Source organism: Carlito syrichta, unplaced genomic scaffold (genome assembly GCF_000164805.1).
Source record: "Carlito syrichta isolate Samal-C Ts95f unplaced genomic scaffold, Tarsius_syrichta-2.0.1 Scaffold305791, whole genome shotgun sequence".
NCBI lineage: Eukaryota > Metazoa > Chordata > Mammalia > Primates > Tarsiidae > Carlito > Carlito syrichta.
The window spans coordinates 540,997-559,730 of NW_007249887.1; the positions used below are offsets into that span (position 1 = coordinate 540,997).

General features: G+C 38.0%; 1 protein-coding gene across 1 annotated transcript in view; it reads left to right on the forward strand.

The window, feature by feature from the left end:
- The first annotated feature begins 492 nt into the window (after window positions 1-492).
- WDR75 (WD repeat domain 75) overlaps window positions 493-18,734 on the forward strand; it is a 31,265-nt gene continuing 13,023 nt past the window's right edge. The window contains exons 1-8 of the mRNA XM_008062665.2: window positions 493-638; window positions 5,779-5,908; window positions 7,897-7,962; window positions 8,792-8,882; window positions 11,434-11,558; window positions 12,862-12,932; window positions 14,268-14,387; window positions 14,833-14,921. Coding sequence (XP_008060856.2) covers window positions 553-638; window positions 5,779-5,908; window positions 7,897-7,962; window positions 8,792-8,882; window positions 11,434-11,558; window positions 12,862-12,932; window positions 14,268-14,387; window positions 14,833-14,921 — 778 coding nt within the window. The 5' untranslated portion in view covers window positions 493-552. The remainder of the gene's footprint in view (window positions 639-5,778; window positions 5,909-7,896; window positions 7,963-8,791; window positions 8,883-11,433; window positions 11,559-12,861; window positions 12,933-14,267; window positions 14,388-14,832; window positions 14,922-18,734) is intronic.

Here is an 18,734-nt window from a genome sequence, read left to right on the forward strand (position 1 = left end):
GGAGCAGTGGAGCTTATGTAGAAACGCATGTGACGCTCACGGGAACGGGACAAGGTTGTGGCTAATGAGAGGAAGAAGCAGCTGTGCAAGAAGCAGAAAGCTCCCTCCCATCCCGTTAACCCACCAGTGACCAAGACATCAGAAGGAGCCGGGAAGAGGGCGCAGGGTTCTGTTACAGGAAAGGAGATGCCGCGGGCGAGGCGACTGGAGATCACGTGGTGGGCTGTGAAGCACTTTTAGCTTCTGGCGGAAGAAGCTAAAGGATGAGATTGAGAAGGCCGGAGAAAACCACGTCCGCGTTAAATAATCGTGTGGATGTATGTAAAATAAACTCATCGTCTCTATGTCTCTGTTTTGGCCTCTTCTTCCTTACAAGTGTCTTATTCTGACATCGCCCAAACGAAAGATGGCGGCACAGGCGCGGGGTTAGACCATGGAGTTTCGGGCCTAGAGGAGCCCGAGTGTGAGTTCCGCGGGCGGGAACCCAGCCCGGCTCCGAAAAGGAAGTTCGGGGCGGGGCCGGCGACCCAGAGGGCTTGCGTCGGCGCGAAGATGGGGGAAGAGGCAAGCGTCCGCGTGGTCCGTTGTGGCGGCAGCGAGCTGAACTTTAGGAGAGCTGTGTTCTCTGCGGATTCCAAGTAAGAGGGCGCCCGCCTTGTCCGCCGGGACATGAGCGGCGTGAGTCCCGGAAGGCGGAGGAGAGAGACCCGTCAGGCCCGTTGAGACCCGCCCGCTGGCGGATGCGGGCTCTGCGGGGCGCGCGCGTGCCTGGGGCTCGGGCCCGCGGGGTCGTGGGGCCGCGCAGCCGGGGGCTCGCCTCCAGTCCCCGGGCACTGCCTGCTGGGGATTGCGCGGCAGCCGCTAGGCGCTGGGGCGGCCGGCAAGTGGTCCAGGCAGGGATGCGCTCGCCGCTGCCCTTGCAGTACCTCGAGGGCTAGCTCTGCTCTCTCGTACGGAGTCGTGTTTTGGAGTGACTCAACCTAAACTACTCTTTCCCCACCCGCCCTCACCCACCAAAAAGGCATATTGGCAATCTTTTTTGAAGCTCTACATGAAAACTGATGTTAGACTCTGTACGAGATGCAAACCTGCTAAGACTTGGTCCTTTTCTTCCGTGGAGTGGGAAAGCAAACTACTCCCTGGGCTCCAAAGCCAGTTCTTACATTATAGGACCTTTGTAAATTGCTTAATCTCTACCTCAGTTGCCGCATCTGTAAAATGGGAATAATATTTAGTGATCCATCTGTTGGGAGGATTAAATGTCTCAATAGATAAAAAGCACATACAGTGTCTGATATTTGATGGTGCGGGGTATGTCTGCTGTCAACATTATTGCTATACTGTATTGATTGTCAGCATCATCTAGAAGTGACCCGTTGTACTAAGAAGAGGCTTTCAAATCACTTAAGGATAGAGTGACACCTGATTTTTTTAAAAAGCAGCAAAAAAGAAAAAAAAAGCCTTCCTATCATAGAAGAGTAGAGATTAGTATCTTTTGAGAGTTTGTATCCCCTTCAGTATTCTGGGTATGGCAGGTAGTTGATGAATGTATATACATGACTGAAAGAATTTTCATAAATTTCCTGAGAGGCAGAAACCAAAATTGAGCCTTTAGTCTTTACAAATAAAGGTGACTGTATTGCCATTCGTCTTGTGAATTAGAGGAAGAACCGGAAGCTTCCAGAGGTTGTCAAAGAGCTGCCACTTCAGACTCATATCCGTGTATCCAGTTTCTCCATTGTAGTGTTTCTATACCTTTTTCCTTATAATGAGATCCATTGTGTGTTTCATTTGCTAAGCCTGACAATTTATTTTAAGTATTCGTTAACTGTATATTATATATAATGAAGCCGAGATGAGAAAAACTAATTTAATTTAAATATTGGTCCTACCTTCAGGGAGTTTACAGTCCAGTGAGGAAAAGGAAATACTCAGTAACAGGTGTTTTATACTGTGGTACTGTGGTAGGGAGCTCATAGGAAGGAGAGATTCCTTCACGCTGAGAATGATGGAGAAGGTTGTTGAGAAAACGACATTTAGGCTGGACCTGGATGGGAATATTTTTTAACTGAGAGGTTTTTGATGGGGGATTGTTTTGACTGATGGATGTGAGCTAAAGGCATTCCAGGTAGAAGGCACAATGTAAGCAGGAAAGGTAGAAGCATATTTATATTGATTGAATAGTCTGGTACAGGGAGCTAGTGGGAAATGAGGTGGGAAAGAACATTTGGATTTGGTTCTTGGTTGCTCTTTGGTCCAAAGAGTTGTTTTTTCATTCTCTAAATAATGGGACAGAGGTTGTTACATGATTGTGTTTGTTTAATATTAGTCTGAATGCTATGTAAAACTTTAATAAGAGTTGGAGTGTAGGGAAATCAGAGGTGAATGGACTGGTGTACTCACAGTATAGTGATGGCCTAGAAGGGGGAGTTACATAGCCAGTTTCCTTCAGTAGTGGGTCGGAGAACACTGGCAAGAGTTTGCTGAGTCTTGGAGGAGGAAACGCCAGATAAACGGAGTTGCTTGAAATCTGGGAGCTGTGAAAATTGGGGGGATTGGGCTTTACAAAGCATACATATGGTTGCAGCATAGTGGATAGAAAATGGAGAAGAGTCTGGAAGACGAGATATCATGGGTTAGAAGACTAGTGCAGCTGTCCAAGCAAGAAATGACTTTGGCTCAAACTAAGATAATATTGAAGTTAGATAGGAAAACAGACATGCTTAAGAGTGATTTCACAATTAGTATTAATGGGGAGAAGATTAAGTTGAGTTGATTTGGGGCCCTATTGAGTTTAAAGGTAACTGTAAAACAACCTGGTGAATGTAGGTAGCAGTGGGTAGAAATTCAGAACTGACTTTGGAGAACTTGGTGAAGATTAAGAGGTGCTTTTTTGGGGTCATTCTCTATAGAGAAGCTAATAAGTAAAACCATTTCTCTAGCAAATGAATATCTATAATGAACTCATCAATAATTTAAATAGTATCTAAAAGGTACCACGGGGTTGACTGGCTATGTTTTACATAGAGAAATAAGGTAATTTTGAATTTTACCTCATGGTGCTTATCAACAAAGCTGACAATTAAATAAAACAACAGAAGTGTAGAATTTTGGCAGCCTTTTTCTGGTCAGTAGAGTCTCTTAGAACTAGAACAAAAACCCTGTTCTGCCTACTTGAGTGGGTTGTTGTGAGAGGCAGGTAGGGAGGTAGGTATGCGTTAAAATACCTGGTGTTCCCCTCTCAGATATCACTGACCCCAATCCAGTGCTGTGGCATCACATTCCCCCAGTTCAAGGTGCTGCACATTATAGCATTAGGATCACCAGGGCCTAGAAAACTCAAACAGTGAGTCACTCCTGCCTTTTGCATTACTAGATTGCACTGCTTTTACATTCTAAATTGCCAAAAAGCTTATGTCCCGGACTCAATATTTTTCCCTTGAAGATCATTCTGGATACTGCTGCTGTAATAATTTTTCCAAAGTGATACTCTTATAATGTTGACCCCTATTCCTAGTCTTGCTCAGAACCCTGTACTCAGTTTTTGTTGCCTGCCTTACCTACAGCTCTTCCATGGTTTTCAGTCCCTCCCTGATCTAGCTCTTTTCCTCTAACTCTTTCCTGATACTACCCATTGTGCACACTTTGCGTATCATGTCCAGTCCCTGTCTCTTGTACATGCCATGTTAATTAATTCCCTCATATATGCTGATGCTGCTTTTGTTTTCCTTCTCACCCCTGAAATCATACATCCTTGAGAGCTTAGTTGAAATCCTGGTTCCTGCATAAAACCATCCCTAATTTCTCCACTTTTTCCACAAAGGTGAATTGTACATAACAGGCATTGTGGTGGGTGCTTTACACGCCTTCCTGCCTGCAAGGTATAGGTATTATGAGCCTTTCCCCTGTTTATTGATGCCTAACTATAGCTGCTGATCTTGTATTTGCATGCATCATTTCACTTAAACTCTATGAGAAAATACCTGCATTTTATAGTGAACAGTGAAATTTAGAGAAGTTAAGTCAGTTCTCCAACGCCATCCAGCTAGAACACGATAAAGCTAGCATTTGAACCCATTTGTGTTTGACTTATTAAAAATTCATCATTTTCCCACCATTTCTTATTTCTGTTATTATTTCTAATTAGTAGAGGAGAGACACCATACACAAATAGTCTTAAGGCCATGTGGTGAGTGCTATGATGGAGCTGAGCCCGCTGTTGGGTAGAAGCATGTTAGGATTAGTCTAGTTTCAGCCTGAAATCTGAATTGAAGGACCCTTCCTAGAGACTGCAGGAAGCCTGAAGAGTTGTCAGGGCTGGAGATGTGAAGCCTCTGCGCTTAGGTACTCACACACGAGAATGGAGGGAGGCCCCAACCAAAAGGCAACCATGTATCCCAAATGCTTTGTTGCTTGAACTTTTTTGATCTTATTAGTCCACTTCACACAACCTTGCCTGTGGCTGACAGCACTTACAAGATTTCAATGGTTATAAGATGCTTCCTGATTTCAAAGAGGCGGACATGTGAAAAGTCAATTATCTTAGAATTAATTAAATAAAGTAGTAGTAGTTCCAGTCTGTATCAGATCTACTCTTAGTACACTGTATACAGTAGTCCTCTCTTGTCCACAGCTGATATGTTTAGTGCCTTAGCCTATACCTACTATGTGTTTTCCTATATGTGTGTACATATGATAAAGTTTAAGTTACAAATTAATCATGGTAAGAAACTAATATCAATAACTAATTAAAAAAAAATAAAACTGTATGCCAGCATCAATACTTTTGCACGTTAGGGCCATTGTTGAGTAAAATAGGGGTTACTTTAACACAAGTATTGTGATAACAGTCAATCTAGTAACATAGACAGCTTCTAAGTGACTAATGAGCAGGCGATGTCTGCAGCAGATATACTGGAAAGGGGGTGATTCACATCCCAGATAGGACAGTGAGAGACTTCATCATGGTACTCAGAATGCCATGCATTTTACAACTTATGAATTGTTTATTTCTGGAATTTCCCATTTAATATTTTCAGATCAAAGTTTACCATGGGTAACTGAAGTCAGGAAAAACAAAATCGAACATAAGAGGGACTACTGTAGATAGGATAGGCACAGAGCAAACATTTTTCATTTGTAAGCTACTAAAAAAGTTTTATTTCCAAACTTTGTTCTGTGATAATAACTGTAATGAAAATAGTCAAGCAACTACCACCCCCAACTTAACCACTTTCAGTAATTTAGTAACCTCTACATGGAAGAAATCCAAAAAGACAAAGTAAAACCAGCATTTCAGCGACAAGGGCAAAAAACTGTCATAAAATCTTTGTACTTTTCTGTGCTAGAGAGGCCAAGACCTCTCCAACTGGAGTTACTGTCCCCAGTGAATCATGGAGAATTTGGGGACATAGGAAGACACTGCTATCAGTAGAACCATTGTAGAATAATATTGATAGTAAATAGCAGAATGTCTGCATACATTTAATGAGCAGGTAATTTGGTTGAGTTGGTTCTTTTTCTGGAATGATTTCTTTGTAGCCTCTGCCCATGAACAGGCAAGAGATAAGACATTGGCCTCATTAATCTCTTGAGTTAATGAAGTGATTGGTCTTACATCTTCCCATAGACTTCAACAGCATACAGATTTGAATATGCAATTCTTACTCTATTCTGAAAGAAACGTCTATTGCATTTTGTTATTTTTATCATGGACAACAAAAGGATTTTATTATTGATAGAGTACGTGAAACTTATTTTTTTAATATTTTTTTACAGGTATATCTTTTGTGTCTCCGGAGACTTTATTAAAGTTTATAGCACAGCTACAGAAGAGTGTGTACACATACTACATGGGCACAGAAATCTGGTAACCGGAATCCAGCTCAACCCCAACAACCATCTCCAGGTGTCAAACAGTTTGTAATTGGGTATTTTAACATTGGCTTTGTTCTTGACCGAAAAATCTGAGCTGAATTTGGCTGAGAAACTTTCTAGGTTATGATCACCAAAATATTTGTTGACTTTTGGATACAGGGTATTTCCCACTTGTTTTTAGTTATTAAAATAAGACACAGCACTACCTTGCCCATAGTGTTCTCTGTGAACCATTTGTCCCACGATATGCTAATAGGTATTACTTGAGAAAGACGTGCTTGGCTGTGTGGGTTCCTGAAGTTCAGGGTTAGGCATCATGAAAGGGGTTTACAGTCTTCTGGATTCCCTTATGTCTGTTGTGAATATCCAAAAGGGGTATGTAGTATTTGGTGTTTCCCAAACTTATTTGACCTTTGAAACCTTTGGTTTCTGGAACATATTTTGGAAAATGTTGACCAAGAACAGATCTATTCCTTTAGAGGTAAGGTTTATGCAGATGTTGGCTAATCTTAAGACCAGTGTCTAGATAAGAGAAATGGCCTAGTTGGTGAATTAACCAGCTAATTTCAAAACAAATTTGGGAATTTAGTTTAGTCCACATCCCCCCACCTCCCCCACAAAGCAGCCCTTGTTTTTCAGAAGCCGAGGATAATAAAAAGGTCAAAAGGTCAATTTAATTCTTAAGTTTCAGCAGAGCTATTAAAAATTTATCTCAACAGTATTTTGTTCTTGCTCTGGTTTTTAATGAAGTTCCATTTTCCTGGATTAGTCACAACCAACTTGAAAGTTACTGATTGAGAATGGATTTGCATCGCTTTTCAATCTTATCACAAAGGAAGTGAAGCATAAAGTAACACTGATTTTTCTTTCCAAATGATCTACTCCTAAAATTAAAGTTAAGTAACTTTTCTGCAGGATTTAAGCACACGTTTTGTTCTTACTGTCTTCTGAGGGCTTGACAAAAGTATTTTGCTGTGTGTAGCGTTTGAATTTATATCTAACAGCAAAAGCATTCTTTTGCTAAAATTGAAAATTTTGACGTCTTTATTACTGAGTTTTATAGCAAAACCAAAAACTATATACACATTGCATAAAAGATGTGTTTCCAATGACTGAAAGTTAATAAAATTAGAGAAGGTCAGTTTTACTAATAGGTTTGATTGGTGGAAGAGGAGCAATTCTGGACTTAGAAACCAAAGTATTTATTAACCAGTATTTTGCCAGTGATTATATGTTTGGCTTGTTATATTTTACTCATCAATATTTATGATTCTTATATGCATTAACTGATGTGTACTTCTTACTAAGTATTACCCTTTGAGTTGGATAGGTAATATGATCTTACACCAACATTTTAAAATTTCTATTCTTTGCATCTGTGTCCTATTTGTAGAAAAACTAAGATTGCCACTTTCTTTTAAAAAACTTAAATTTCTTTATAAACATTATAAGCAAAGTATGGTCCATGGTCCACAGACTGTGAGTCTGCAGTGAGTCTATAGTGAGATGAGTACAGAGACGGAGTGTCCTGAAACTAAGAAGCGCTTTGGCATTGCCACACCATCCAAGCACATAAGAGTTTCTATTGTATTTTAATATGTTAGTCTTTGATGAATTGGAATTTTTTTTTTTTAAACCGGGCATTCTCCAATCACTAGATTTAATACTCTTGTCAGATGAAAGCAGTTTGTCTAATAAAAAGGGACTGAACTCTGGGAAAAAAAGCAAAACATTGAGTGCTTTTTATAACTCAGTACCTTACCATCTCCCTCTTCAAGATAGAAGGTTGACTTTTTTTCTCTGCTGTTTAGTTAAAATTTGGAATGGATAGATCTGCTTCCTTCAGAGGGCTGTGATAAGATTGTCTATTTTGCAGAACTAATATAAGCAAATGGCTTCACCTCTTTAAAGTTAATAGTGAAATAATGAACAGAAACTGCCTTCTGAGCAGCACTTAATTATTCATTTGCTATCTTAATGGATTTCTAATGTAGTTTTGTACTGTTTTTACCCTTTTAGCTATATTCTTGTTCCCTTGATGGCACAATTAAACTGTGGGACTACATAGATGGCATTTTGATAAAGGTATGTGAAAAGAAACAGCAATATAAATTAATGGTAGACATATTTTTTTCTTTTAAAAGACCTAATCTTTAGATAGAACTTCCTAAACAAGTTATGCAATTTACATTTTAAAACAAGGTAAATTTGATATTATAAAAATATTAAAATGTTACACTTCTAACATTAAAAGACAAGTTAAAAAAATTGGGAGAAAATATTTACAAAAGGTATTAACCTTAATATACAAAAATATTTCCAAAACTCAGTAAGGAGAAACTAATAGCCTAGTAGAAAAGATTGGCATAAAATAGCCATATATATATTCACAGAAAAAGAAATAGCAATAGCCAATAAATATGAAGTCATGCTTAGCCTTATTATTACTTAAAAAAATGTAAATTGAAATAAATGACAGCGTTTTTCCCTGTCAGTTTGGCCAGATTACAGATTGAAGCAATCTAGTGGTAGGTCAAGTGTAGAGAAACAGGCACTTTTGTACACAGTCAGAGTAAAACTGAATATAAACAAACCTTTTGCTCCAGCAGTCTCACCTCTAAAAATCTCTCATTGAAATAATGGCAGGTATATAATCCTTATAACATTGCTTATGGTGGATAAAAACTAGATTTAACCATGATGTCAGTTAGCATCATGTAACATTTACTCTATCAATGCCATGCAATCATGAAAAAGAATCAGATAGATCTGTATGTACCGCACTATAAGGCCAGGTGCTCCTCATGTGGAGAACACAGCAGTGAGCAAAACAGATAAAAGTCCCTGCCCCATGCATCTTATGTTCTACTGGAGGGAACAGACAGGAAGAAATGTGGTGCTTTTTATCTTTCAGACTTTCATAGTTGGATGTAAACTTCATGCCCTTTTTATTCTCACCCGTGCTGAGGATTCTGTCTTTGTTACAGTAAATAAGGAAGAACCAGGTATAGTATAATTAACTTGTTTTTATATGGCAGAGTGGCTCTTTGCATTTTACATTTTCTCAAAACGTAACATTTTGGTTTTCATCTGAAGGTAACAGGTTTTGGAGTGTGTCTTTTGATTAGTATCATCATTGTGTTCATTTGAGAAGGCTTTGTATTCATTCTGAATTATGTACTGAGGGAATGATTATTTTATATGGTTGTAGTTATAGCCTGCAGAGCTCAAAAAAATTAAAAATAGGTTATTGAGAATCAGTAGTGTGACTAAATTTTTATTCATTATATGTTTGCTATCTTTAGAACATCTTTCTTTGAAAACTGCCATTTTAGCAATTCCTGGAATATTGTCAGTGGTTTAGAAAATTGTCCTTCATATAGTATTTGATGCAACAGAACACTGACACAAGGGATATTTTATTATCCCAGAATTCAAGAATGCTACTGCACCCTGTGGTGTCCTCCATAAGATATAGTTGTATTCAGAATTAAAAATGTGAAGCAGCTTTAAGGCTGTTATTGGGCAGTGAGCTAGATTGGTTCGTGGTTTCTTAGCTAAGTGAACCCTTTCTACCATGTTTTTACTTGTTTTGGATTTTTTGGTCTTTTTACTGAAACTGAAAGTTATTTTATATCATAGACTTTAATTACAGTAATTTGTGAATAGTCAAAACTGTGAAAGCCAAGTCTTTTTTAGCTAATAAAAGTCATTTAGTGCCAAGTCTGTTAATAAGTAGTACTGTATCTGTCAAGAATGTGGCATTCATTACATTTAGTTTGCTTATGTGACCCCATAAGCCACCTCTAAAGGACATTCCAAAAAGTATTCTGTGGGTGCAGCACTCTTAAAAAAAAAAAAAAGGTCACCTTCCTCGATGACTGCTTCAAAGATAACACTTTTTTTGATATTTAAGTTCTGTTATGTATATAAATACGTGGATCCTTGATGTCAGTCCATATGCTTACTAAAAGTTCAGACTTCTAATCCTCCTGACTGGTAGTTGATCAGTCGGTCTAGGATGTCATCTAGGAATATGCATTTTTAATGTCTTCCCAGAAGATTCCACTCATCACTTATGTTTGGTAATGATCTCCTGTGTCCCCCCACATTTAACAAAACTTTTATCCATATGTGTAAGACTAGTGGTTCTTAACATTGGCGGTGCATAAGAATCACCCAAGAAACTTAATAAAATTCTCTTTGACGGGGCCTGATTGTTTGCTTAAAAACTTTCCCAGTTGAGTCTAATGTATAAGTCAGGGTAGAAAACTACTGATCTAAAAGACCTTGGTCACTAGCCTTTTGGAGTTAACTGTGGAAACTGCAAATAATACAGTCTAATCTGAATTCCGTTGACAATGGGATCTAGTGTTACTTGCATACAGTGGGCGCCCAGCATGTAAAAATATGGATATCTGTTGTACGAAAATGTCAGTCAGGCTTGCAAAGGTCCCCTGTGCTAACTGCCTTGCTTACTGCACTACTAACCTTTTGTACTCAAACACGGGAGTATATATGAAATATATATACACACATTTGTGTCATCTGTGTTCCACAGCCCACAAGAAGTCTCTGATAGAAAATGGAATAAATCATGTTTAAATTACTTCTCAAGTTTAAAAACAAATTAATCTGTATTAATACAGATAATACAAATATACAAATAATGATATACAAATAATGTGTGTATTATTTACACATTAGTGTTAATGGGATCATTTTGTACTATATGTCTTAGTCATTCAGCTAATTGAGCACCTACTATGTGCTAGATTCTATTTTGGTTGCACAGAACATAACAGATAAAAAGTCCCAACAGTAAACCGACTGATCAATTATATGCTATAATAAGATGAAATACGGTATTCTAGAGAAAAATAAAGCAGGGAGAGGAAATACGCAACATTGGAGGTATACATATTACATAAGTGGTCAGGGAATGAGAATAAGCTTTGCATCTCTATTGGAGAAGCTTATTCTAGAGCATTCCTGACATGTTCACATAATCACAGGGAGGCTAGCTGGAGAAGCTATTGGAAGGATTTTTGCTTTTACTCTGAATAAAAAGAACCTTCAGGAGAAATTTTTTTTAAAGGAATGTAAAGAGAAAAGCATGTTGGTATTACAGAAAGAGATATATCCTGTAAATGCTCCTGGCAAGCCCATGATGCTTCTAGGAGCTCTCTCAGATGGTATGTTGCTTTTGGCCACTCAGTTGACCAGTATTCAAATTCCACCTCCCTTTTAAAGCTTAGTACTTTGAAGCTTAGTTTAGTACTTTGAAATATAGAATGCACCAGCCAAACACAGGTTAATGTCTATTTCTATATATATGGGTCATGAGTTGCAGAATTGAACTTCCATTTAAAACTTGTATATTCAAAGGAAGAGTCTAACTTTAGAGTCTAACTTTGTTCAGGATAGCGTAGAATGATTTTCTTGGCATCAGTTGAATTCTAGAGAACTGATGATGATGCACAGTTTCATATAAATAAATGCACAGGTTCACTTTCTCTGGAGAAGCTTTATGTTAATTCAACTTCCTTTGCATAGATGTCTTTCAGCTGGTCTCAGTGAAACTGCCAAAGTCATCAAGTCAGGAAGTAGAAGCTAAGGAGCTGTCCTTTGTTTTGGATTACATAAACCAGTCCCCCAAGTGCATTGCCTTTGGAAATGAGGTAAGTTTTGTTGTGTTGGTTTTTGATTTTGTACATAAACTCTGTTTCCTATAATCTTTTCTCTGACCATTTATGTTACAGTGATTTTGCATTAGCCTGAATTACTATCTTTGTGACTATTAAGTCTGTTTCATTGCTTTAGCCTGTATTCATAGTATAGATTTTTTAGGACCATTCTTAATTTTGTATATTATATTTTATTGCCTTTGTAAACCCTCTAATTGTCCCCAAAATAGCAATAACTTCCCAAATGGAATTAGGATCAGAAGCCATTTTAATCCTTTTTTTGCCCTTAACTTCATAGTTAGTACCTACTAAATGAGTATATACTAAAATGTTCTTATAAGTAACAGCTCTTGTTGATACTATGATTTAGTTAGCCATCCCCTATTAATAATTGCTTTATTATTTTAAAATCAAAAGCCCCTGAGCATCACTGTGGCAGGAAGATTCTTTCTCCTGAAGTTTTATAGCATTATTTTGGCATTGTTCTGAAAAGTTAATTTCTCAGGTTAAACTTTTTTTAACTTTATTAATAGCAGCATTCTCTGGCATCATTAGTCATCAATTAAATACAAATGAAAACTACAGAGAGATACCACTTCATATCTAGAAGAGCTAATGTTGGCAAGATAGAGAGCAATGAAAACATAACCACAAAATGAGATGTACAGGAATGATTATTATTAATAGCACCAAAGTGTTAATAACCCAATGTTCATCAAGAGTACAAATAATTGTAATATATATTCCCTCACTGGAAGGCTGCTTGCATTAGAAAGAGACTAATAATACACCTGAGCGCATGGATGAGCCTCAGAAGGAAGATGTTGAGCCAGAGGCCAAACACAAGAGTGTACATTGTACTGTAATGATGGAAATAGAATAAGTAGTTGCTGACAGGGTTGGGGACATTGAAGAATGACTGAGGAGGAAAGAGGGAGCATTTCTGAGAGACAGAAATGTTGTAGATCTTGCTTGTGGTGGTGGTCGTATGGGTGTACACATATGTCAGACATTGCATATAAATTATTTCTTAACGGAAAAGTAAAAAATAAATCATTATACATAAATCTAGAGAATCTAGTTTTAGAATTATTTCAGACCTAAATTCATCTTTTAATTTTGTATTATTTTTAAATGTAAGATCATCCTCTCTACAGCCACAGTAGAATATATCATTTTGTGTTAACATATTCTTAATTTGCCAGACAAAGTTATTGTTACTGTTAACTTTTGTGATATTTCTCCTTAAGGAGTGTTGACTGTTTTTGTGAATGTTACCTTCTCTTTGAAATACCAGGCAGAATATGTTGCTGCAGTACGGGACTTTTACTTGTCTGTTTATTTTTTTAAAAAGAAAACAACATCAAGGTAAAAATTCTTTTTTGTTAGCTTTACTTTGTTTCCTCAAGAGTTTGTTACAATTTTATCTCGTCCTTTTACCTGTGATTCAAAGCTGTTTCTAGTTTCATGTTATAAGAGATTGTGAGACCGTGAGTTATAGAGGTATAGTTTTAAACCCTCAGTGGGTACGGTCGTGGAGGTGTGTTAGTCACAAAAACTTAGGGAGCTTTTTCCATCCAAAAGCCACTATGCCCCTAAATTCTGGTCTGCATACTTGGAGTCAAAGTTTGAAAAGACTTCACCAGGTAATCCTCATATAGTTTATGACTATAAAAATGAATCTAGGCTTTGGGATACCTGGGTTTAAATTGGTCATGCTTAGGCCTTAGGCCATTTGAACCCCAATGCACCTCAATTTAACATATTTGAAGCAGAGATAATATCTACCTAATAGAGTTGTAACAATGAATAAGATAACATTTAGAGTGACTGGTGCTAAGTACTCTTCAGGAGACCCTCTCCTCTCTTCCCTTTTATGCTGCCAAGATTACCATTTGTTTTTCTTTTAGTATAATAAGGATCCTTGGCCAGGCTCAGTGGCTCAGCCTGTAATCCCGCACTTTGGGAGGCCAAGGTGAGTGAATTGCCTGAGCCCGCGGGTTCGAGACCCGCCTGGGCATCTTGCCAAGACCTCATCTGTACAATAAATCAAAAATTAGCCGGGCGTAGATAGCGCGCACCTGTAGTTCCAGCTACTTGGAAGGCTGAGGCGGAAGGATCGCCGGAGCCCAGCGGGTCGAGGCTGCGGTGGCCAGGAGCGGCCACTGCACTCCAGTCTGGGCGACAGAGTTGAGACTTCAACTCAAAAAAAAAAAATAAGGATCCTGACTTCTTCAGAGCCTGGAGATTGACAAATACTCAACCTAAGAGTAGGAAATAGGCTAAGATATAACAAGTGATCTAGCCCTTTGGATTTGTCCCTTGAGACACATTAGCATTTCTTAGGCTTGTTTAAACCTCGTGCTAAAACTTAGGTTCAGTGAGAAATTGAACAAGCTTTGCCTAGGCCAAAAGAATCACTAAAAGGACTGTCTTTTCTTTAATTCAGTGTCAGAGGCTTCCATAGACTAATTGTTATTGTAGAATATTACTTACATGATGTTAATGTTGTATATTAATATATGTTTACAAAATGGAATGCTTGATTCTTGATCAAAATTCTCTTTTAAAAAAAAAATCCTGTACTTTTATTCATTGAATTCTGAGAGTTCTCCAGTTTGGGTCAGCAAGGCTGGATGTGCCTTTTTTGCTTAAGTGCATCACCATTATAATCATCAAGGGAACTTTTTTTTTTCCTCCTAGATTTACTTTATCATCATCAAAAAATAAGAAACATGCTAGGAACAATTTTACATGTGTAGCATGTCACCCGAAGGAAGACTGCATCGCATCTGGTCACATGGATGGCAAGATTCGCCTTTGGTCAGTAAACTCATGAAGGGCATTGTAATCATTCATACACTGGGTTCTGCAGAACAGAGTTGATTCTGGGGCTAACAAAATAACCTTCCTTTCTTTTATTCTTGTGCCCTTCGTTCCATACTTAGCATTCTAGGATTTCTAACCTTAACCATATAGGGGGAGTGAAAAATTCCTTGCTGCCTATTAATCATTTGATTGAGGAGAACTTTTTTTGTCAGCCTTTATCTAAAAAGGAAAGAGCAACAGTAGTGAATACCTAGGAGGGTATCACAGATGGCATGTTATGTGTAGACGTGACTGTTTAGAAATAGAAAATGTATGTTTGGCACATTAAGACCAATAAGCTTGCTATACAATTTATTATATTTGGCATATGTTTATATTTGTCATGTGATTATCTTCCTTATACCTTTGGTCAAATTTAAGTTTTGTTTTTCTCCAATAGGAGGAATTTTAATGATGATAAGAAATATATTTATACTTGTTTACATTGGCACCATGATATGGTTATGGATCTGGCTTTTTCAGTGACAGGTGAGTGTAGGTTTCATAATTAAAATGAACTTTCAGAGTATATGGATCAAGTGTTTTTATTCACTATATCATGTGAAAGACACCATTGCATGGGCCAAATGAGCTGCAAACACTTGCATCTTGGGCTTTGCTCAGCACAATACTGTAGATTTTAGGTTTTGATGTCCTTCACAGATCTGAAGTGTACCTTTGTGATAAAGTCTCTGTTGTTAACATAAAGGATCTATTTAAATTATATTATTACTTTTTTAAATGGTTGTCTCCATAGCTAAGTGTGTGTGGTTCATAACTGTAGCTACAATTTATCAGGTGCAAATAACTACTTAGCGCTTTACATCCATTATCTAATTTAACCCTTGACCCTACGAAATAGGTATCATTATCTCATTTTACAGAAAAAAGAAGTGAGGTTGGATATTGATAACTAACTTGCCTAACGTCACATAACTAGTAAGTGGGATTTGGACTTTGGTCTAATTTAAAAGGTCTTTTTTTTTTTTTTTTTTTTTTTGAGTTGGAGTCTCACTGTCACCCAGACTGGAGTGCAGTGGCCGCTCCCGGCCACCGCAGCCTCGACCTGCTGGGCTCCGGCGATCCTTCCGCCTCAGCCTTCCTCGTAGCTGGAACTACAGGCGCACGCTCCAAGCCCGGCTAATTTTTTGATTTATTGTAGAGATGCCCAGGCCTGCCAGGCGGGTCTCGAACCCGCGGGCTCAGGTAATCCGCTCACCTCAGCCTCCCCAAGGCGCAGGATTACAGGCTGAGCCACCGAACCCGGCTTAAGGTCTTCTTTTTAACTAATAGATTACTCCATTCAATATTCAGTATTTTAAATTAATTCAGATCTTTCTTTCATTTAAGCTGCATGAGAGTGTGGCTGTAGTGAATAAAAATACTGCCTTGTAAGGTAGTCATTACCAGAAATATGGAGAAGTACATCTTGTCTTTGGCTCTTTTAGCCTTTCACACCCATGTAGTAAACATTATGACAGTACCGTGTGACTGGTCATGTAAGAAGGTTGCTAGATGATAGAGAAGATTATGTGTCTGGAAAATGAGAAGGGGGAAAAGTGATTTTCTTTCTGTAGGTCCTCCTGTGGACTAGCAGAACAAGTTTTAGGTGGCACCATGTGCTGTGGATCCTCAGACTGTTCCTTGGGGTTAACTGTCTGAAGCCCCAGGAACTACAGCGCATCTTCAACCTACTGAAGCTTTGAGTTGGGGAACAATGACTAGAGTGTGAAGGCGGGACCCAGCCTAGCACAGCACACTTAGAGTAATACAACAAGGGGTATAGTGGTGACTCATGGTAGTTGAGACTGAGGAGCAGTGAAGAGGAATTTATCTAATCCTACAGATAAAACAGCCAGCTACTTGTTTATCTTCTCCACTCCATCCCCAGAAACAGTGGTGAGTGTTAGGAATGCATATGTACGTGTGTGTGTGTGTGTGTCTGTGTCTCCACTCCATCCCCAGAAACAGTGGTGAGTGTTAGGAATGCATATGTACGTGTGTGTGTGTGTGTGTGTGTGTGTGTGTGTGTGTGTGTGTGTGTCTGTCTGTGTGTGTCCAGGCAGTGGCTTCATTCTTTTCTGGCCTATGACCATGTCTTCTGCCCCTCTTCCTCAACTTCTTTTCTTGCTGGGGCACTTGCCCAAGTCAGGGTAAAGACCAGTGACAGTTACTGTCATTTGGACTTTTCTGTTTTGTCGCCCTTACCTGTCTTGTCCATCTTCTCTCACAGTAGTTGGCAAGGATGGCTTTCTATAGTGACCTTTCCCTTTATCCCAGGGTCATTCATGTTGGCCTTTTTCAGGTGGAGATTGAGGAAGAAGGAATATTTAGACTAGGAAGCTCTCAAAGAAAGGAAAAGGGAGAATACAAAGCACCTCTACCCTGAGCCAGGACTTTAGTATAGGAGGTAATAATGCAGGTGATCTTGCCTGTTAGAGATTGATTTCTTGATTTTATATTTCAAGTAGTGTGAATATTTGTAAATGAGAAGTAGTGGTTAAATGCAATATATAGTTGTCCATGAAATGTCAGTATAGACCCTATATAAAGATAAGCGTTAATAGAGGTATTCTCTTAGAGATCTTGTTTGTCTTGTAACTCTTAAGTTTAAGTGGCTGCTTATGATTAGTGGCTACTATATTGGACAGTGCAGCTCTACACTGATTTGAGGAGAAATTGATAATTTTATAGTATTGAGTATTTTAATCTGTGATTAAAAATATCTCTATTTTTTAGATTTAATTAATCTCCATGACTTAGAATTTTTTTTCTGTAATATATATCTTTTATTAGACTTATTCCTAGGTATTTTGTTGTCTTTCGATTCTATTCATTTTTTCATATTCTAATTGACCTGCTAGCTTTTAAAAATAAAATTGATTTTTATACATTTCTTTTATGTTTAACTGCCTAGCTAAATTCACTTATTATAAAAGTTTCTCTCTAAACTCTTGGCTGTGTCTTGATGTAGTCATGCTATCTGTGGACACTAAAGTAATTATTTCCTTCTTTTCAATCCTTAAACCTTTCTTGTTTTCACTTCAGTACATTAGAATGTTCAGTTAATGTTAAATAAAAATGGCATGGCATTCTTAATCATGGAGAAAATTTTTAATATTTTACCTTTTTGTATGATCTTTGCTATAGATTTTCTGTAAGGACTCTGGATAGAATTTAAAATGTCCTATCCCTCGGTTTTGGAGAGTTCTTATGAATAGATGTAGAATTTACCAGGGGGGGGACGTAAAAAAAATCTGGAATATATTTGTTAAAAATTGTGTGTTTATTCTTACATGTTTAAACTTCAGTCACCTTCGAAGTACTCTTCGTTCAATGCAGTACACTCATTAAGATGCCTTTTCTACTGCTCAAAAGTTTTTGAACTCGTCCATTTTGATGTCTTTTAGTGCTTCTGCCATTTTTTTGTTTCACCTCTTGCACCTCAGCAAAATGTTTTCCTTTGAGGACTTTTTCATCTGGTAAAACAGAAAAGGTCACTCAGGTTGAGATCAGGTGAATAGGGAGGGTGGGGCACAGGGATCATTGTCATTTTTGGTCAAAACTGCTGAACACTGAGCACAGCGTGGGCAGGTGTGCTCATATATCACTCATCATGAAATGAGCAGTTGTGTTGGAAAAAATCCCAAAAAAACTCACTGAAGCCAAACGCAGCCTCTCAAAACAATGCTTAGTTGGTACACTGATGCCGATGGGTTCCTAGAACACTTACCTAGAGGGAGAACCCTGCACTACAAGGGGCCCGCCCCTCAAAAGTTAATTCTGCTTTTTCCAGGGGTCTACCCCTGTATCATTTACTTTTTATGCATCTATTTAGATAATCATGATCTTTTTATTTTATTCTGTAAATGGAATTAATTACGTTAACTATTTTCTGCTGTTAAAAATCATTTCTACAAAAACCTTTGCAATGACATATTATTATTCTACTATATCATCAGACTCAGTTTGCTAATGTTTTGTTTGAGAATTTTCATTTGTCATAAATTGGTTTGTACTTTCTTTTTCGTAATGTGCTGATTTTGATATAGTATTATGATGGTCTTGTGAAACAAATTATGAAGAAGTACTTTTTTGGTTACATTTAAGAGTATAAAATTTGTTTCTTTCTTAAATGTTTGGAAAAACTTATCAGTGAAGGCATCTGGGCCTAGAAGAGGTTTGTTTGTCCAGCTGTCACTGAACAGGAAAATTTCTGAACCAGTGATCATTGGTCTTGAGAGTATATTAAAAGATGTGAAGACACTTGTTTTTGTCTTTTTAAAGAGCTTATTTCTGTAA